Genomic DNA, 21,878 nt, shown 5'->3' on the forward strand with positions numbered 1-21,878 from the left:
TTACACAGGTACAACAAAGCTTAAGATGTGATTACATTGGAACCCTTTGTAAAGTACATGTGACTTCTTCCATAAAGATGTGTTCTATAGATGAACTGCATGTTACATCTTAAGGGTCAGGGAGAGGATTTACTGTGGTCTTGGTCATACAGATAGAGCAAAGGTCACCAGGCTACTAACTACCTTTGCTCCCAGCTCTCTGGGCAGAAAATATGTTATATATCTTTTCCTTTGAAGAGACAACCCTGCATGTTTAGCGTTCCTGGTTTCCCTAGAGTTTATCTGTAAGCACAAGGACCTTGTACCTCTTACAGGTAAGTTCAGGACAATCATAGTAGGGACCATGATAATAGGCAAGCAGGCATGGTGCTGGAGGAGTAGCCAAAAGTTTACATTCTGATCTACAATTTGGAGGCAGAGACAGAGTGATATGGTTTGACTTGGGTTTTTTAAAGCCCATCCAACAGTGACACACCCATCAAGGTCATGCTTCCTAATGTTTCCAAAAACACTTTTGACAACTAGGAACCAGTCAGCTAGATACATGAGCCTATGGGATCTTTCTCTTTCAAACAACCACAAACACATACTGATATTTATTTCATCTTACATTTATCTTTAAGTGTTTAACATATATATACAGTTATAATTTAGCATGTATTAGTCTGGTCATTTTTATAATTAATAAAAATAAAAGTATGTAAGATATTATTCTAGTTTTCTTTCTGTTGCTATGACAAATGCCATGACCTGAATCAACTTAAGGATGAAAATGGTTTAGTTTATATATTCTACTTCATTATAAAGGAAGTCATCATAGGAATTCTAGTAGGAATTTGAAGCAGCAATCATGGATGAACATTGTTTATTGGCTTTCTTTCAAGCTTATGTTTAGATAGCTTTCTTATACAGTCTAGGACCACTTGCCTAGAGATAGTGCTGCCCACAATGAGCTGGGCCCTTCCACATTAATGAGCAATCAAGGTAGTCTCTCATAGACAAATTCACAGGCCAATCTGATCTGGACAATCCCTCAATTGAGATTCCCCTCTTGGATGACTTTGGGTCATGTCAATACATATTTTGTAGTATGTTAATACTACAAAAATAGTAGGTGTATCTCACTTTTCTTGAAACTTTTTCAGGAATCTTTGTAATTTTGTACAAAAATGTTTAATTAAAAAAGGATGTCTAGAGATTCAATTTTCACTGTATTTATATTTATCATATTATCTATAAATCTGAGTTTTGATATATGATGAGTCAAATTAATGGATTTAAAACTATATCCAAGGACCACTGAAGAAGTATTTTGTATTTAATCTTAATCAAAAAGAAGTCAGAAAGGAAAATGATAGTTCTATTCCTATTTCATGTTTTTATTTTGTTGTGGACAAATGTAGGCAAAAATTATAACATTAAAACTAAATTTAATTTTAGCCAGGTAGTGGTGGTGCACACCTTTAATCCCAGCACTCGGAAAGCAGAGGCAAATGGATCTCGAGTTCTAGGCCAGCCTGGTCTACAGAGTAAGTTTCAGGACAGCCAGGGCTACACAGTGAAACCTTGGCTCAAGAAACAAAACAAAATAAAACAAAAAAACCCACCTAAATTTAATTCTAGAAAGGGCATAAAAGTATAGTGATTTTAATCCTCATTTTAAAAATAGCAATGCATGGTTTTATTAGCTGACTTTATAGTGAATTCCTGTTTGCAAGTTTTGTTGGATCTTTGCCAAGGAACATATGCAAATGGTTAAAAAAGGAAAGTGCGGTTATGATTTTTTTCCTTGTGGATTTTTAGTGAGTATATAGGTATCATAGTCTACCAATGTTTAAGTTTACAAATTTTTGTCTTTTTGTTACTTCCCACATGACTATGTTGTCATTTATGTTTCTCTTCTTCTTCTCACTTCCTTATTTTTGGCCTATAAATGTAAGACTGAAGAGAAACTGTCCCTGAGTGGGTGGAAGAATAAGAAACCAAATGAGAAGTTGGGTATAGGAACAAGGCTAAACATGTCCTCGTTTGACTTTTAAGAGTCTCACAAGGTAATAAAATATGCTATCAAGCAACTGTAAGTCTCAAATGAACCTCACACACCTTGATGTTCAAAAAATTATTGATTGCATTACTTTCACAATCTGCTAAATATTGTGCCAGAGATAAAGCAAATGAGTCACAGTTGATGCCTTTGAAAGGTTTAAAAAAAACAAACAAACCAAAAACTAGCATGAGAATGAAGGTGGTCACTGAGAAAAATTTATAATGCACAGGATAGGTACAATTAGATGTAACTGATGTTCTACCTAGTCTGAAAGAGATGTGAAAGCATTCTGGGAAGGGGTGCTCAAGTTGACCTAGAATAGATGAATGGATGCAAGGGGTGAGAGAAAATTGAGGGTAAAGAGCTTCAGCCACAAAGGCAAATACAATCCCATTGTCTGTGTATAACATTAGAGTTTTAGCCTTGGTGTATATTGGGCTTGAGTGAAAAGCAAAGAGAAAGGTAGAATGGAGTTAATTCCTGTAGGACATCTTATACCAAATGAATCTTGGGCTTGATTATGTAGTGATAGGAAGCTTAGAAAGGATCAATCATAGGGTGTATGATCATCAGCAGATTGACTTTGAAATGATTCCACCCCAAATACAGGTAAAGAATAAATCTTCAGTAAGCAAGCATGTGCAAAAGAATATAGTCTAGGAGATTGTTAAAACAGTTTAGAAAGGGTGAATTTCACATTGAACTGGGACAAATCGAGTCTGTAAAACACCATATTGCTGTGAGTGGCTAAGGTGAACATTGGCAAGTCATAGGCCTACTACTTTCCACTCTGTTTGAATCAGATGCCTAAACCAAGAGCCAGGGCCCATTCTGTGCAGAGGAATCGAGTGTATATAATTTGTTTTTATAGCTGGGATGAAGATGGCTCAATTCCTTCTCTGTGGTTCCCGTAGCTGTGCTGGGGACCTGGTATCATGCATGCCTCAGTTTCTGGCTGCTGTGAATGAATACCCAATAGAAACAATTTAAGAGAAGCAAGACTTATTTGGGGTCACCAGTCAGAGGGATACAGTTATCATAGCAAGAAACACAGGGCAGCGGGGGTCCTCATAGGGAGTGGGAGCTGATAGCACAGTTTCTTACAAGTTGATAAAGAAGAGTTATCTAGGTGGACCCAGGCCAGACTAATCCCAAATCCTCCTCCCAGTAACCTACTCCCTCCAGCTAGGTTTCACTTCCCACAGTTTCCACAGCCAGCACGACCACCAGCCAGGGGCCAAAGGTTCAGAGGCACGAGCCTGTAAGAGACATTTCATATCCACTCCAAAATGAGCTGCACCAGGTCATGTTCTGAATGTGTGATGCATATCCACAACTCAAAAATATAACAATGCCAAGTGTTTTCTTATATGATCTTTCTGTGGACGAGTACAAAATTGCTTGCTGTAATGTGTTGTGTCTATGAGATGATTTTTTTTCTCTCAACTTGCCGTTGATCTGTGCTGGTGTAGTAATGACTCCCTATATTATAGCTGATAATCTTAGGCACATCTGGTGTTGGGAGTGAAATCCCTTTGAATTTTCTACACACAGTGTCATCATTGACTCAGAGGTTCTATTTTTCCTAAGGAAGCCAGGAAAATCATAGTGTTCATTAGTTTAACCATGTTTTAAAAAGCATAGCCAAAATATTCAAATTTCATTTTTAACTTAATTATGCTCTTTTTTGGTTATTCAATGTGTTCCCCCCCTTTTTTTTTCCATTTTCAGGAAAGAAAGATTTTCAGCTTCACCCTTCACCTGTCTTAGAAATAACAACATATCATAATCAGAGATTTGTAAGTATCCTTTTATTTTCTTCTACTTAAGAAATTAGATACTAATTTGGGGAAAGAAATAGCTCCTTTGTTTGACCAAATATAGCTACACAATGTGAATGGGCATGAAAATTTGAAAAATCTACCACTCTTCAAAAACAGCAGCAAAATGTTATAAAAGAAACCAAACGCCAATCAAAAACCCTTTACCATGTGTGTGTACAGCTAGTTACTGCAATTATTCTTTGGCCAATTCCTCTTTCTTGACGTCATTTTCATTGTGCTTTTCTCTTATGTGTGTCTGTGTCCACACATTTTGTAAGACTGACATTTGTATTGCCCTCATGTCCACATGGTTTAGAAAGTTTATGACACAAGAAGGAAGAGAAGAAGAAAGGGCATGAACACAAGAAAGAGAAGCATGTTTACTCATTTAAAAGTCATGTGATTTGTATTTTCCATGCTTAACAGTTTTAGTAAACTTTTTAAAAGCTCATGTTGCATCTCACATAGCTAAGGTCTGTTCAGTTTCAATACATTCCTGAAATGCCTATTACTGTGTCATAATAATTGTGTTCAATGAGCCAGTTCAGGATCTGACAATTTGACAGACCCATCCTATTCTACTTAGTCAAAAAGTTTAAGGTAAGCAAACATATTGACAGATGTGTTATTAGGTAAATTTAGAAGAAATTTACCAGTAAGAGAAAAACAAATAGAAATATGTCCTACAAATGTTATCTGTGATAATAGCATTTTATACCTTATTACTTTAAGGAAAACTGTGAGCTTAATAAGGCTTGTATTGCTTACCACTAAAGCCAATGATGAGTGACTATATACTAAGTTCAAGAGTGTTGTTCCAGGGACCATGGTGTAAAGAGATATCAGGAAAGCAAGGCCACTAGCTAGGGTCCTTAGTAGCTAGGAAACCTTGACAGCACATGTCTGGATTTCACAGCTACAAATATCTGTATTTGAGGGTTGTTGACCTGAAATGACCACTGCTTACGATCTTTTTATAATCCAGGGAAATCCTTGAATCACTGTTACTTAGTAGTTAATATTTATTTTATCTAGGCTAATCTAAGGTTGCTATAATAACCTTACCATTTGTGAGGTAGCTAATAAAACCAGTCAATGGGAACTTAATATATTTTTTAACTTGCATCGTCAGATAAAATCCAGCATATTGTTTAATTAAAAGGGTGTATTCAACTCTTAAACATTCTGTAGTGGTGTGATCTGTTTCCTAGCTACGTTACATTACTTTTTGGTTCAAATCCATCCACTTATTAATTTTCTAATCTTGGGCAAATTACCTGAACTCTCTGATGATGTTTCAATTTTGACACTACAATGTATGCTATGGTGTTTCTTTCACAGCTTGTAATAGGAACTAAATGAAATGATGAAACAGTACTACATAGAAATGAAATATGTTTACATTACTATCATATTTCCTCATCTTTCCTATGTCATTTTGTAAATTTTGAGCTTTTATCCAAAGATGACTTTCTTAGTAAACATCTATAAACTATGTTGTGAGTTAAGTTGGTCTCTGTGGAATCACTGAGAAAACTGTTTCAGGATGGATTCTTAGCTACACTTCCTGTTGCTTTCAGCAAGGATCTTAGACCCTTGAACTGCAAAGTGATCTGTGGGCCAGACTTTGGGAAAAATGCCTTTTCCTCTAATGGTTATTCTCAGACTATTTGGTCATTAATATTAATGAAAATGTTTTGGTTTGGGTTTTTTTTTTTTTTTTTTTTTGGTTTTTTCGAGACAGGGTTTCTCTGTGTAGCTTTGCTCCTTTCCTGGAACTCGCTTTGGAGACCAGGTTGGCCTCGAACTCACAGAGATCCGCCTGCCTCTGCCTCCCAAGTGCTGGGATTAAAGGCGTGTGCCACCACCGCCCGGCCTTGGTTTGGGTTTTAAGGAATGGGTATTCCTAGATCTCTTCCTCCTGAAATGTCCTGATTCAGCAGATTGAGTAGCAGTTTAGATTTTCAGAAAACTTTCTCTGATTTCTATGTTTTGAATTACAGCCTCTTTCCATCCCTAAGTATTGAGACAGGAAGCTGTACATATGCCTGGCCTGTGTAGGTGAGGGGATATACTTATGTTTGGCAAGTCTAGATTAAGTGGAAGGTGTGAAAAACTTGTGTTGAGATATCTAATAAAAGCCAGGTGTAAAACTCATTAGATGGCAGAGTTTCTCCAGCCAGAAAGGACTATGGATACCATCTAGTTTAAGTCTCTTACTCATAGAGGGGAGCGGGGTGGGGGGAGGGATAACTTAGTGCTTTGCCCAATGTCACAGAAGAGAGATTGAAAATCATATTTCTGCTCCCAACTCCACTCTGTCCCTACTATATTAGGCCGCCTCTGCCATTTCAAGAACTGCTAACTCCCTTGAAACCAGTTTCTCTAGTGCTGAATTGGGCTTCTAAGCAGTCTTGTAGTGGCCAAGTAGAAAGTGCTCTTTGAGTCAGCTTTCCTGTTCACATCCATCTGCAAGAGTGTCTTCCTTAGGAATCTCACTTAGCGGGGAGGCCTCTGAGGCCAAAGAGGGGCAGGCTGTTTGTTCCATGTCCACCTCTACTGTTACCCTCCTGTCTCTTACCCTGTGCCTTCTCTCAAACTCCATGGCTGTGCTCTTTGCGAAGAAGGAAAATCCAATAGGAAGACCAGATTTCTAAAGAGAGATGAACATCTCTCAGATGAGAGAGGAAGTCTCCAGGTAACCTGTCCTAGGTTTCCTCAACATTAATGGGTTGTCCCCATTGACCCCACAGGCATTGTCACACTGAATCTTCTCAACTTTGAGAGGTTTTGTTTTGTGAACCCCAAGGAAGTGAAAGCAGAGGCTTAGACAGTTTATGTGCTTACCTGTGTGAGAAGCAGAAGAACCAAGCTCAGATGACAAACCATTGCAAAGCCCTATGTACCTCATGCTTTGTCATTGATTCCTTTTAGCTCTGCCACATATAATTCTGTGAAAACAGGTCAATTTTTGAATGCAAATGATGTGAGATTTTGTGAATTGATAAGTAGGACACATAAGCTGCCTTGTAAATTATTCTCACTTCTTACTTAGACTATCGCAGTGTTCTCTAAACTCTTATAGTTCACATATGTGTGCAGGCATGGATGTGTGTGGAGGGCAGGGATCATCTGTCTCTAACTCACCAGCTCTGGGATTACTAGTGTGTGCCATTATGCCTGGCATTTTTTTTTAACATGGGTCTTGGATATTCAATTCAGATTCTGATACTAAGAGAGAGTGCTGAGTCAGGCTAACTAGTACTTTACTGGTGAGTTATCTTTTCATATCCTGTAAACTCATGTCTTTATAGGCAATTGTGTGTTGTATATATGTGTTCATTTGATTGTGTTCATGTGGCTAAGAGTACATGTGCACTTGCCTGTGGAGACCAAAGATTGGTGTTTATTTCTTGAGACAGAATCTCTCTTTTAACCTTTTAAAAGATCAAATACTTCCAACATACAAATATCATATATACCATTTCAAAACATAGGGAAGGGAGCATAGTGAGGAAATACTAGACCAAAGTAAGACTGAAACTCAAAATCAGCTGGGCAAACTCCAAACTATGCATCTCCATGTCTGATGTCAAAATGCTCTTCAGATCTCCAACTCCTTTCAGCTTTGTTGACTGCAATGTACTTCTTTCTCTGTGGCTTGTTCCACTCCCTGTTAGCAGCTCTCTTTGGCAGGTATCCCATGGCTCTGGTATGCCCAACATCTTGGGGTCTCCAAAGCAATCCAGGCTTTACCTTCACAGCTTCATACAATGGCCTCTCTAGGCCTCCATTCAAAGACACTTCCTGACACAGGCCTGGTCTCAGCAGTTTTCCTTAGGTGCAGATGACAATTCCATAAGCCTTTTCTTCTATCCTTGACTCTAAAGCCAGAACCACATAGCTGAAGCTGGCAAGTTCTGCTGCTTGCCTGGGCTGGAATATGGCCCCCTTGTTCAATTACATCTTCACACCCTTTCTGTTTTCCATGGTTTTCTTCACTGCCTAAGCTTGGCTGTCCTGAAACTGGATCTGTATACCAGGCTGGCCTCAAACTCAGAGATCCACCTGCTTCTGTTTCTGGAGTGCTAGGATTAAGGGCAGGCACCACCACACCCAGCTCTAAGCTTTTCTTTAATTCCTTTTCACAAGTTGGAAATTTAGCTGGGTGGGATCATGCCCTGAGGTCACCACTCCCTTTATTCCATTTTTTAAATCTGTTATATCTCCTTGAACACAGTATTTAGCTTCATCCCACTTTCTGGTGCTCCTTTTCTCCTCAAATTATGCATTTTGTATTTTTCCTTTCTCAGCTTGTTCCTTTTCGTTATAGATCTGTATAAGAGTGACCACTAATAACTACACAACAGAGTCAATACTAAGCTGTTTTTTGAGATTTCCTTTGCCAATGGAATTAATTCAAATCTCTTCATGTTAGCCTCAGGCAGACTCTTCAGACAAGGGCAAAAAGTAGCCACATTCTTCACCAAAATATCACAAGAATGATCTCTAGGTCATATACTAATATTATTCTCCACTGAAATCTCTTGAGCCAGGCCCCTGCAGTTCAAATTACCCTCAGCACTACTGTCTTCCATGTTCCTACTAGAATGGCCCATTAAGCCCACTTAAAGTGTTCAACTGCTTTTCTAATCTGTAATCCCAATGTTCATATTCCTCCAAACAAAAAAACATGGTCAGGCCTATCAAAGCAATACCCCAGTCCCTGGTACCAACTTCTATCTTAATAATGGTTTCTATTGTTGTAAAGAGACACCTTGACCACAGCAATGCTTATAAAAGAAAACATTTAATTGGAGTGGCTTACAGTTTCAGAGTTTTAGTCCATTATCATCATGGTGGGACATGGCAGTGTGCAGGCAAACATGGTGCTGGAGAAAGAGCTGAGATTTCTACATCTTGATCCATGGGCAGTAAGAGTCCATCTTATACTAGGCATAGCTTGAGCATATGAGACCTTCAAGCCTGCCCCCAAAGTAACACGCTTCCTCCATCAAGGCCACACCTGCTACAACAAGGCCACACCTCTTAATAGTGCTACTCCCTATGAGCTTATAGGGACCAACTCTATTCAAACTATCACATGGTGCAATACACAGTTAGAAGCTTAAAGGCATGAAAATCCAGGAGGTGCTGGTTAAAGTCCTAAAGTCTAAAGGCCATGAACACAAGAGATGTGACACCCAAGTGAGGGAGAGGAAGAATATGTCCTAGTTCCAGAGACTGGAACCATGGATTTGCATTTTCTCAGATTATTGTTTTCTTTGAGTCCCTGGTGGATTGGATGGTATTCATCTATACTGTGGGTGTATTTTCCCCATCCAGTCTATACATGCACTTTAGGAAATAGTTTCATAGACGTGCCTAAAAATAATTCTTTACCAGGTGTATTAGGTAAAGTTGTCTGGAGGAACAGAACTGAAAAGAGATGCATTAGTTGGGTTGTGCTAAAGGGCCAGTAATTTTTCCTGCATGCTGGAAAAGCAGAGAAGCTAGTAGCTTCTCAGGTCAAGAATCTGGATGCCTCAGCAATTCCAAACGAGTCAGTGATGACAGCTGGTAGGGTCCTCAGAGAGTCACTGGTATAGAGTAGGCACTGGAAGGCCAATGAAGCTAGGGCCCGATGTCAGCAAAGGATGGCAGTGTCAGTGTTCGGCACATTCACTCGGGAAGAAGAAACAAATGCAGGCACACTTTTTCTTCCAACACTTTCATATCTAGGCTGACATTTTCTTTTTTGGAAGGTGCTTTCTGCATTGAGAGATGGATTTTCTCAAAGTTCTTTACTGGAATCATCCTCATGGACACCTAGCAGTCGATCTCCTAGATGATTCTAAATCCAGTCAATTTGACAATCAAAATGAATCACCATGTCCAGTTTCTAGGTATTTTTAAATCTAGTCAGTTTATACTGTAAATTATACATCACACATGGCATTTTTATTTTAGAAATTGTTATTTTCAAACATGCAACTGTAGGCAGTGTCAAATAAAATATGACTTGGCTAGGGCCTTGATAAGGATGTCCCAGGAGGAAGTGGACTCTCTGTGCTCAAAATTGGCACCTGTATAAACAACTGGTTGGATTGTAGAATGAACTTCCATGTAATAGTTCTGCACTCTGCTCTCCAGATGTGTTGCTGAGATCTCTTTGGAATGTGGTGCATTGACAATCATTGTTGTTTAGGATATTACTATCCAAGAACCAGGTGGGCAGGGTAGTACACACCTCTAATCCCAGAACCTGGGAGGGAAGAGGCCAGCCTGAGGTTCATAATGAAACCCTGCCACTGAAAGGAGGGATAAGGACAAGAAAGCCACTAAAAATAATCTTTACCTTGAATATTCTATAATTCCAAATGGGATAAGAGAGAATGAAAAGTCAGTGGTGGAAGATAAGGGGATTAAAGTTATTAGTTGCCACAAAAGAGAAGTTTCTGGACACTGGATCACAAAGCCACATTCGCGTTTCCAAAAAATACTATCTCATGTTTTATATGCGACCATTTTCCAAATATATTCAGGGTTTTGTTATAAAGATAAGGATATCTTTAGTATTTATAAGTGATTTTCTTCATCTGTTATATATTTTCTCCTTTAAGTTTTCTAAAAGCAAAGTATATTTTTAAGACTTGAGAGGTCATCTTGCCACTGAGCCTCAATACCTGTGCCATAGTCACTGCCCAAGGAGGCATCTGTGCTGCCCTCGCTTAGTATTTCTGCAAATCCAAAGGCTCTAATGAATCTGTTCTCAGACTCTTCTTGTCCCACTTTTGAATCTGCTGCCCTGTGCCTCTCTCTGCTTACTTACTTGCTGTCTTTAAGGCTTCTTAATGTTACTGTGGCCCTCTCTGGTCAATTTCAAGTTAGGATCATTTTGGGGTTCTGCCTCTGTCACCCTGAGTAGAGATATGACTGGGATGGTTAAACTTGGAGTATAGAAAATTGACTTTGCAGGTAGCAGGAGGGAGCTGTAGAGCAGAGGTGGGAAACCTAGAATTGAATGTGATGTAATTACTATAAGGACTTGGTGTTTGTGCCCACTCGCAAGGGTCTCTCTCAATGGTTGGATCTGTTCTTATTTAGTTGTTTGTCTACCTTCCCCAGGCAAGGTTATTTCATCATATCTTGCCCCACTGGAATCCCACCATCTCAAGCAGTCTGATGTTTGAAAAGGGGTTTTATTTGTGAATGAAAAAAATTATCTAGGAATGATTGTTATTTTATCTATGGACCTAGTTTGGCTCTCATGTCCATTGATTTTAAAACTAAATGTTGAAATTAATGAGATGCCCACTTAAACTAGCAATCCAATATTCTCTTCTTTGGAGCCAGGGCTGCTTATTTTGGTCTTATTAACTAACTGATAACTAAAAGTCTAAGTCCAAAATTCTTAGAAAATGACAAACTACTGATGGGTTATCTCATTTTGTTCTCACTGACTACCTTTAATCACATCAATCAGTTCACATCAATTCCATTAAATTGTACAAAAGAAAGTGGATTATGTATGTGATCATTCAGATGAGATGGACATGCAAATTTCTTATGTAGAATATGGATCTTAGTCTTAAAATAAGTCTACTAGAACATTTCTAAACATTTCAAAATTCTGCAACATACTTGTTAATTTTTCAGTCAACCAGTCACCTTCACTAAAAGTGTATTATGGAAAAGCAGTTATTTGTTCCCAAAGACTGTGATAGAGCTAGGGACTGGATCATGCAGTCACATTACAATCCAGTGTACTAAGGAGGAGATTACACATATATGTAGGCAATAAAAAAGTTAGTTTCTAAAAAACAGATTCCATGTATAGTGATAATTATTATGTATATATAAGAAATAGGGAGATGAATAACCTAACCATGATTTGCAAATACATCTGGAGGTAAATTTTAGAAAGCATTAAATTAAAGAGAAGAATTTTAGACTCAAAAGCAAAATTTCCATCTTGGTTGGCCTCAGTTGAACAAATGCTATGAATACAAAGAAATACTTAATTCCTACCATAACTAGTTAATCTTGGCTTTAAAATACATCTAAGATACATGTGTCAAGTTGCATAAAGCTTTCTAGAATTTACCATGGAACAAGCTTAGAATTTTAGTCATGGTAATCAACAGTACTTTAGACTTTAGATGCTATGTGAGGAGACAGAAGGCACATCAGCTTTCTCTCTGTGACCCATAAAAATTGGCTGAAAAATGTAACACATGCACACATATAAAAACAAACAAACAAACAAACAAATAAAAATTTGAGCTTTTACTGCTGTTTTTCATTTTTCCACATACTGGACTAGAGCTTCTGAAATTGCCAAAAACATCCCTCTTTGGATATATGCATAGAGTCAGAGTTCCACAGACCCCAGAATGGGAGGATTTCAGGTTTTCTGAAATCCTTGTTTTCTAGGGCACAGTGTTATCTGGGGATTTCAAACTGAACTCTTCTTGGACTAAAAGCCTCAGGGACAGTGGACTGGTGACAGGGGACTTGTACCAGAACATTTTTCATTCAAGCCAAATAAAAGCCATCATGCACATATTAGATTAAGTTAATACTTTTGATGCAAATAAGATACAGTTTTAGTAAATTTTACCCATATAGCCAAATTCCAAATTCTAAACTGGTAAAGTTATTACAAGTCCATAGGTCTTAAAGTGAAAACAAATTGACTTTCAAATGCTAAGAAATAAATTAGGCTATGTTCAGTCATTATGTCCTTCCTTAGCATCCTCCTATTTCCAATAAGGGCTAGAAAGTTTAGGTTTGGGTCAAGCAGGTCTGTGGAACATGAGTGTCTTAGGGTTCCTATTGCTGCAATGAGACACCATGACCAAAAGGCAAGTTGGGGAGGAAAGGGTTTATTCAGCTTACCCTTCCACAGTGCTGTTCATCACCAAAGGAAGTCAGGACAGGGACTCAAGCAGGGAAAGAACCTGGAGCAGGAGCTGATGCAGAGGCCATGGAGGGATGCTGCTTATTGGCTTGCTCCCTGTGGCTTGCTCAGCTTGATTTATTATAGAACTCAGGACTACCAGTCCAGGGATGGCACCACCCACAATGAGCTGGGCCCTCCCCCATCAATCACTAATTAAGAAAATTCCTTAAGGCTGTATCTTATGGAAGCATTTTCTCAACTAAGGTTCCTTTCATTCAGATAACCTCTAGTTTGTGTGTTAAATAAACATAAGACCAGCCAGTACAATGAATCAGTGAGATCACAGATACTTATTTACTAGAATTAAAACTCAAGACATGTAGGTATTCCTGCCTACAATGCAAACATTGAGGGGGCATTACACAAAAAGGACCAAGGAAACTGAAGCTTAAGGTGGTTAAGGAATCCCCTCACATTGTGGATGTGGTTGGACTAGGATCACAAGAGGAATCCCCTCACATTGTGGATTCGGTTGTACTAGGAGCACAAGTCTAATATCCTTTCCAGACTTGAAAATAGGTAGAAGACAAAGTTTTGCTAATTCGTGGAAATTTTATCCCATCTTTAAAAAAAAGACTCTTTTCCATTAGTGAACTGATGCCACCGCTAATGATTTGGCTTTTAGAATTTAGAGTTTAGTTTGTGGTGAACCCCAAACAGAGCATAACCCTGTAAACGAATGTATGAGTGAATGAATAGTTTCCCAAGACGTGGTTTGATAAGATGAAATAAGGAGGGTTTTGGAAAATCTGGGGGCCGCTAGAGCAGAAAGATGCATATCAATGAAGGAAGTTAAGAAAGAGGGTACAGCATGCAGTTGGTCTGGGAAAATCTGATCAAAAAGAACTCTTAAAAATTGTGATAAAGATGTTGAAGTGCAGCTCTCCACAGTTGATGGCTTCTGGTGGGGGCAGCGGAGAGGACTCAGTTTTCTTTTTTTTTTTCTCTTTTTTTTTTTTTTTTTGTTTTGTTTTGTTTTTTGGTTTTTCGAGACAGGGTTTCTCTGTGTAGCTTTGCGCCTTTCCTGGAACTCACTTGGTAGCCCAGGCTGGCCTTGAACTCACAGAGATCCGCCTGGCTCTGCCTCCCGAGTGCTGGGATTAAAGGCGTGTGCCACCACCGCCCGGCTACTCAGTTTTCTTTAAGGGGCTGGCCACTGGGAATTTGACCATGCTCCAGTGACTATATGGGCAGCACAAATTAGACTTTTTTTTTTTTTTTTTTTTTTTTTTTTTTTTTGTTGGCAGGGGTCACAAGGGTTGGGAGTGAACCTGGGAGGACTAGAAAATGTGTGCAATTGGGGTATATTATGCGAAATTCCAAAATAATCAATAAAAATATTACATTAGGGGAACAAATAGAACAAGGATCCATCAGATATTGAACTTCACATTTTAACGAAAGCATGCCCGACATAGTATAAAATGATCACATAGTGTCTCTCTTCACTTCTTTCACACATTTATTCTCAAACTTATTCTTTTATGAAGCTGGTTAATATTGACCACATTTCCAAATATTTCTTCTGATTTGTTTGACTCAGGTAAGTAAACCTCTCCAGTAATAGTTGTCAAATTTTAGTTAAATACATGAGACCTTTTCCATATTGCCTTTTTCTTACTCCATCTTTTACATCTGAGAGACCCAAAGAGATTTCAGTCAATAGATTCAGGATGACCAAGCTCCCTTCAGGTCAAATGAGCTTGTCTCCTTGAGCAACTCTTTCTCAACTCTTACTGAAGACACTTGCAGAATCAGGTGGTTATCTTTTAGTTTCTTTTTTTCTTTGTTTTGATATTTTCTTCAATTATTTTAATTAAGATGAGTTTTGGAGAATTTTATTATTCCAAAGTTCTTCATTATCCTTGATCAAATGCCAAAGGATATCAGTGAAGAATTTGAATGTAAACAGAGTGGTAGGATAGCTCAGAGTGTCTTTCTTGGTTCATGGGAGCTGCCTAGAATACAAATGTAGAATGCTTGTATTAACAGACATTTTATTCTTGTGTCAAATTCACTGAAAACTTCCTGTCTATAAAGACAGGTTCTCAAACAGGAGTGACACAAGGTCAGTGGTTATGAAGTTCAGTTGGAGAGTTCCACTGAACCCCTGCTGTCCATGGTCGATGCATAGAAAATATTTGTTCTTACCTCCCAGGAAGCTATGCCTCTCTAGGGGGAAAAATACCCTACATAATATTTAGTGACAATGATATTAAAATGTTTCATCAGTGAACTTCATGATCTGTTATGAAAATAAAAGGTAGCAGAGCCCAGAGGAAGATACCGACATATATTCTGATGTAACAAGGGTAACAAGAATTTATTTTTCAATTTAGTTCAATTTTTAATTTAGTATAAGGAAAATTTTACTTAGGTCTAAAATTGAACTAGTAAGTCTCCAAGGCTGAGTATGTGCATTGTTACTCTTTGTTAAAACCACTAATTATATATAACCTGCTGTGTGAGTGACATATCCTCTTAGATATGGAAACAAATTAATCAATGCATTCTGGGAAAAGGTGTAGAAGAAAGTAACAAGATGTAGTGAGTTAAGCTTTATTCTAATTCAGTTCTCAAACCTGTTAACCTTAATTACCTACAGATTTAAGAATACATATGATACCAGATAGTCTAAATCAAAAGCTCTAGGGAGTAGCTGGAACTCTATATTGATAAGAGCTGTCATCATTGATGGTTTTACATAAACAAATTAGGCAAACATTGTCCTCCTTCTTCTGGCATAAGATTAATTCTCAGCAAATAGTGTTTGTTTTGTTTTGTTTTGTGTCCTATGTTGGTTCATTCCCCCTCCTGTATTTCCCCCTGGCTCTTATATGAAGATTTTAAAAAGACCTCAGGGAGAGCTAATTTGCGGTAAATTCTGTTTGTTGGGCTCTGGGCTGGCACAGGAGGGATGTAATTTTCTGAGACCTCATTTTATTTGTCTTCTCCTTTCTACAATTTAATCAAGTGCAAAGGTGAGAATCTAGTTTGTGGCAGAACAGCACATAAGAAAGAAGAGGCATTAATTTACACTGCCTGATATCAGGAGGGAAAAATGATTCTGTTAGCCATGTTATAAAAAAGTATCTAAAGCCTGAAAAATTCGATGAGGTCAATGTTAGGACAGATGGCTGGAGCAGAATGGCTGACCATTCAGCAGCTAAAAATAAAGGATATCTAGGCTGAGGAATGTGTAGCTAGGAGAAAGCCTTCAAATCTTAGTTATACATTTCAAAAGGAAAGCCCAGGACTTTACAGAGCATCTCACGTGGATTTGCCTTACTGTAAAGAAATGACTCAAAGAACAGACTAGTGGCATGCAGTCCCCAGGTGTCCGCTATTGTGAGAGCATCAAACAGTGGTTTCCTTTATTGCATTATTTTTGCCTTCTCTCCTTTTCAAGAGAAAATGTCTTTTTATAAGATGTGAATTATTTTAGTGTTCTAATAAAAAAGTCATAAGGATGAAGTACATCAAGAAAACGCTAAAATAATATTTGAAAATATTTTATACGAACTCGTAAGTTCGTATAAAAACAAAAGTTCACATTGACCTCATACTGTTTTTAATGAGCAAGTTCTGTTACTGATTGTGAATGGAAAATAAGATGGAAGGCAAAATTAACTCACTCAGACATAACACAGTGATTAAATTATATAGAAGTTTATACCATAAATTATAAGAGTTTTCTTTCTATTTATTCTATGAAAGAATTTTAATGAATATGGAAGTATGTATTCCCATATATTAACTGTATAATAGCTAATGAGAAGCATAAAGAACACATATTGTTTTCAAAATCATGCTTATTTTTCAGTTCAATGATTTACATTTTTAAGAATCAATCAGATTTTAAAAGTAAATTCAAATAAAAGTTTTTGAATCGTATGAGTATGAAGTACTATAGAAACAGGGCTGCAGAGATGGCTCAGTGATTAAGAGACTTTCTGTTCTTGCAAAGGACCTGAACTCAGTGCCCAGCATCCACATTGGGCAGTTTACAACTACCTATAATTCTAGGGTTATAATCCTCTTTTGGGTTCCATGACCACTGGCATACAAACACACACATATACACATACAGTTACACACACACACACACACACACACACACACACACACACATACACAAATAAAATATAATAAAATAAAAATACCATTGTATTTTGGGTCATAGAAGGACAATATTTGGGTTGAGGAGATTCATGTATGTGACAAATGGCTGTACTAGGTAACTTTTAGGAGGCTTATTTCTAAATTAAGATACTTCTATCTTATCCTAATATCATCCAATTTTATAAACGTCAATGGAAACTGGATTGACTTTATGAAATGACTAAAAACCCATATTCTGTAGTAACATATAAGAAATTTAAATCCGAACATAGGGCAAGATTAGTAACATCTGGAAAATTCAATTTTAGTCATCTCACAATTACGAGTTTTTTCATTCTCTCATGCACACACACACTGATACTTGTGGTAATGATTAAATGAAATAATGCAATAAAGCAATACACAGCTTATAAATGTATATAAAGCAACTGCCTAGCTAAAGACTCAGTTGAGAAGAGCTGCTAAATGTGTATAACTGATAACAATTTAATTATTAACTGAGATTTCTCTACTCGTTAAACCTCCTTTAGTGTTTTGTGTGGACACTGTTAGCTGAAAATGAGACATACAATTTAGAACAAAGGATCGCCCAAGTTTCTAATGTTTGTTAAGTGGAGACAAAGAGCCACAGTCTTGAGAGCCAACGTTACTTCTGACAGCAGCCTGACTTCAACCTTCTGAGATGAGACTGGAGAACTGAGATCAAACCTTAGAGGAGGAAAAAACAAACAATGACATGAGAGTTAGGGTTTATGTTTCTGGGAAAGGAAATGAATCATTTACTAGCTGGTGGGAGAACTCGTGATATGAGGAGACCTTGGCTCTGGAGTATTTGCTGAGGCCCCCACGTCTCCAGCCCTCTTGGTTGAGCAGTGAAGAAGCAGCAATAGAAATTTTAATGAGATTAGCAAACCCAAGAGAGAGAATTACAGCTTAATTCCCAGGGAAGATTCTAGTACAGCAGTGAAGTTCTGTGAGTGCTGTGGCCCTAGAAAGGCAGAGAAGTCGTGGGGAACAGAAACGCCTAGGTGAATGAGCTTAAAGGCCACCTCAGAGTTTCCAGGCTCTCAGAGGAGTGTGGTGGAGACACCAAAAATGACTCAATAAGATTCAAGCATCAATAAGAGTGGTTTAAACAAACATTAGGCTTCACATATCCTAGGCTGGGCCAGAAGATGAAGCTACATATACTTCAACTCAGTGTTGTGGTTACACTTCAAACAACTGTAGATTGTAGTGTGCAGAATAGAGTAAATCGCACCCCACTAAGGGTTGGTGTAGACACAAGACGTATGCAAACCCAATGCCTTTCCCCTTTCTATCCTTCAGGTTCCTTTTCAAGGGAGAAGGACAAGTGGTATTGGTAATGTGGGGTGTCCTCATCTATTCACCACATTGATAGGAAAAGCCAAACACCACCTGACACTGAAATTATAAAGCTGACGGTAATTCATCAGTCACATACAGTGACAGCATGGGGATGGGAGTGGGCATGGGGAGAACATTGTACATTTACAGGGCCATGGGCATGCAAGTTTTTATGTATAAAGATATGCAGGTGCCACTGGCTGTTGAGGAAAGGTTGTAATTGGTTTGCTGGAACAATTATGCAGGCAGGCAGAGAACACAAACCTGCTAACTTTCAGCTGCTTTCAGAAGCTGTGCCTGGTTGCTTTGATAAGGACATATGTCTGGCTCAGAAACCTTATCTATAGGAAGAGTAGTAAGGGAAATTATGGCTGGACCAGTTACAAAGTATTATATCAGATGTTCAGCCTTAAACTTTGGTCATAAGCCATTATTCATGCCTGATATCAATTTAAGGTGGTTTGTTTTGTTTTGTTGTTGTTTGCTTGATTGGTTGGTTTTGTTTCATTATGTATTGAGATGAGGTCTCACCATGTTACCCTGAGTGGCCTGGAACTTACTATATGGACCAGGCAGGATTCAAGCTTATGGCAATTCTCCTCCTAAATCTGCCTCCTGAGTTGTGGAATTATAGACACATGCTACTATACTTAGTGGACCACAGTTTATAACTAGATGATAACCAAGACTTTTAGGAATGAGCAAAAGCATTTCTACTTGGATGCAAAGCATCCACCCAGCAAAGAAAGGACAAACTATTTTGAGATGGCAATAAAAAACATGAACTTTACTATGCAGCCTCTTGTCCAGCCAATAATGGCAACTTGTGTGAGACCAATGTAGAACTCATTATCTCCAGACACTAATCAATGCCTTTGGTGAGAATGACCCTTAATAGAGGCTGGGGTGTCACTTTCCAATTTGTGTTTTAAATAAGAATTCTTTGGAAAGATCACTAGATTTTTTTACTTGCCCTGGCTGTCTCCCAAGCTTAATCATCACTAGGTCTTTGTGGGAGGTTGAATTCTCACTACATGTCTTCTTCGGGCTCTGAGCTTGAGTATTCCAAGTCACATGATTTCCCCTCTGCTATTGTTATTTAGGATTCCTAGTCAGATACAGAGTATCCTGTTGGGGTTAGGTTGTGGGGTAAACCTACCAGAAGAAATGTGTTAATCAAATCCATGCTTTGAGTATCTGTAAAGCAAGAAATTCCCAGTGTTCATTACCTAAAGCAGAAACTCCTGGGAATGGTCTACAAGTTTGCAAAAATATCTGGGTAGGGTCAATGGCCAGGGCTTCCAGTGCTAGGATGAATCCTGCAATGTGATCATTGAACCTCCCCTTGGCTCTATCCTTTATTAGAAATATTTTGGCTAGAAGACAAAAAGAAAACTCTCCACAAAGATCCATTATGTGCAATAGAAATATTACTATTGTATTCACTTACTTTATCACAAGAAATTTGTCATGTTGCTGAAAACATTGAGAAGTGGATGACTTCATGAATGTCATGGTGTCTGGCAAATGAGAGAGTAAAGAAGAGGGGGGAGAATTTGTCAAAATGCCCAGATGTGACTCCATTCTGCATCTAAGATCACAGTAGACATGCCAAGCTAATAGGGTACTGCTTTAATGACCCAAGGTAAATGGGTTGCTGGATGCTTTTGAGTACAGGTTCAAGTTCTTTGAGGTTCTATTCCAAGACTCTGTTCTAATTTCAATGTCTTCCAGTCTACTGGAATATTGTATGAGGCCAAGAAAAGGCATTTTTTTTAAAACTAGAATCCCAGGGGCAATTTATAATCATGATAGGCAACCCAGAGACTGGAGGTCTAAGATAAAGCAACCAAAGTATTTGTAGGTACTAACAGAATTGTTTATCACTTACAATTTGTATAGATTATCTAGTTTTTGGCTTGGCAGGATTCCTCTTCAACATGGACCAAAATTTTAGTAAGATTAAAGATTTCCAACTGAGGGGTTGGGGATTTAGCTCAGTGGTAGAGTGCTTGCCTAGCAAGCGCAAGGCCCTGAGTTCGGTCCTCAGGCCTGGAAAAAAAAAAAAAAGATTTCCAACTGAGTACGTTGCCTCCAGAACCTAAAGGAGAAAATTTAGATGTTGATTTAGTTACTTTTCTATTGCTTTGAAAAAGCACCATGATCAACGCAACTTAGGAAAGAAAGTACTTAATTGATCTTATGGTTTCAGAAGTTTAGAGTCCATGGTGGTAAGGAAAAGAGTGGCAAGCACTGCTGAGAGTTCACACCTTGGTCTCAAAGCACGAAGCAGAAAGTGTACATTGAGAATGCTGCAAGTATTTTGAGTCTCAAAGCCCAACTCCAGTGGCAAACCTCCTCCAATAAGGCCATACCTCCGAATCCTTCCCAAACAGACCTACCGACTGGGGACTAGGTATTCAAACATTTGAACCTATGGGGGCCATTATCACTCAAACCATCACAGATGCTGAACATGTATTCACTTTATGGGTGCTGAGAATGTCAGTGTCTATTCCTTGACAGTGTCAGGAATGGAATGGCACATGGGTTAACAAGGGAATTTCAAGTATTTAATAGAGGTGAAAGGGCCTTTCTTCTACTATGTCTGAGGTAGTGACCCTGCTTTTGTAAGTCTTTTTCTGATTTTATTAAAAGAAATTAATATATATACATATATATACATATATATATATATATATATTTCTCTTTTTTTAAAGCAATTTTCTGTAGGGAATGTGTGCAGCAGCATTGCTGCCCATGGATGCCATGAGTAGCCCAGTGAAGGTGTGCCATGCCTCTTTGTCAGTAAGAGCAACTGTGATCAAATGTGTGGTAAATTCATCATATTAGCCAGATTAATAGTAGTAAAATATTTGGAAGTTATTGATTGGGTGAAATTGGCACTTTTAATCAGGAGGTTATTAGATATATGGGCCTTTATAGAAAAGGACCATATGTTAAAGATTGTAGAAACCCATTGCAGAACATCATACTTTGTTCCCATCCCCAAAATTTAAGAACGGGACAAATTAAATCCAATTGAGCTAAAACGGAGAATCAGGATAATCGCTCCTTCACCCACCAATTCTTTTTTTTTTTTTTTTTTTTTTTTTTTTTTTTTTTCGAGACAGGGTTTCTCTGTGTAGCTTTGCGCCTTTTCCTGGAACTCACTTGGTAGCCCAGGCTGGCCTCGAACTCACAGAGATCCGCCTGGCTCTGCTTCCCAAGTGCTGGGATTAAAGGCGTGCGCCACCACCGCCCGGCTTACCCACCAATTCTTATATAATAAGTTTGAATCCCTGAAGACACTATTTTAAATTAAATGAGGCATGTTAATTATGTTAACATGGAATGGGGGTGGGAGAATCAGGATTTCTCATTCTGTCAAACAAATTTGTGTCAAAGACTTAATTTAATTTTCATTAGGTCAGAATGTCTATGCCTACCATGTGATACTTTTTTTTTTAAAAGACTTATTTATTTATTATGTATACAGCATGTATGACTACAGGCCAGAAGAGGGCACCAGATCTTGTGATAGATGGTTGTG

The 21,878-nt window shown here is 38.2% G+C and overlaps 1 protein-coding gene across 5 annotated transcripts in view; it reads left to right on the forward strand.

Annotated features, from left to right (window-relative positions):
- The window catches only part of Pkib (cAMP-dependent protein kinase inhibitor beta), a 76,025-nt gene that overhangs the window by 28,718 nt on the left and 25,429 nt on the right, over positions 1-21,878 (forward strand). For 3 of the 5 annotated variants that reach the window (XR_009380996.1, XM_059272593.1, XM_059272592.1), the window contains exon 2: positions 3,779-3,846. Coding sequence is in view for 1 of the 5 variants with exons in the window: in XM_059272592.1 (XP_059128575.1) it covers positions 3,779-3,846 (68 nt within the window). In the remaining 4 variants the exon portion in view is untranslated. Of the gene's footprint in view, positions 1-1,940; positions 2,052-3,778; positions 3,847-21,878 lie in introns of all 5 variants that reach the window. The other 2 variants (XR_009380997.1, XM_059272595.1) reach the window with 1 other exon arrangement.

Source organism: Peromyscus eremicus, chromosome 8b, assembly GCF_949786415.1.
Source record: "Peromyscus eremicus chromosome 8b, PerEre_H2_v1, whole genome shotgun sequence".
NCBI lineage: Eukaryota > Metazoa > Chordata > Mammalia > Rodentia > Cricetidae > Peromyscus > Peromyscus eremicus.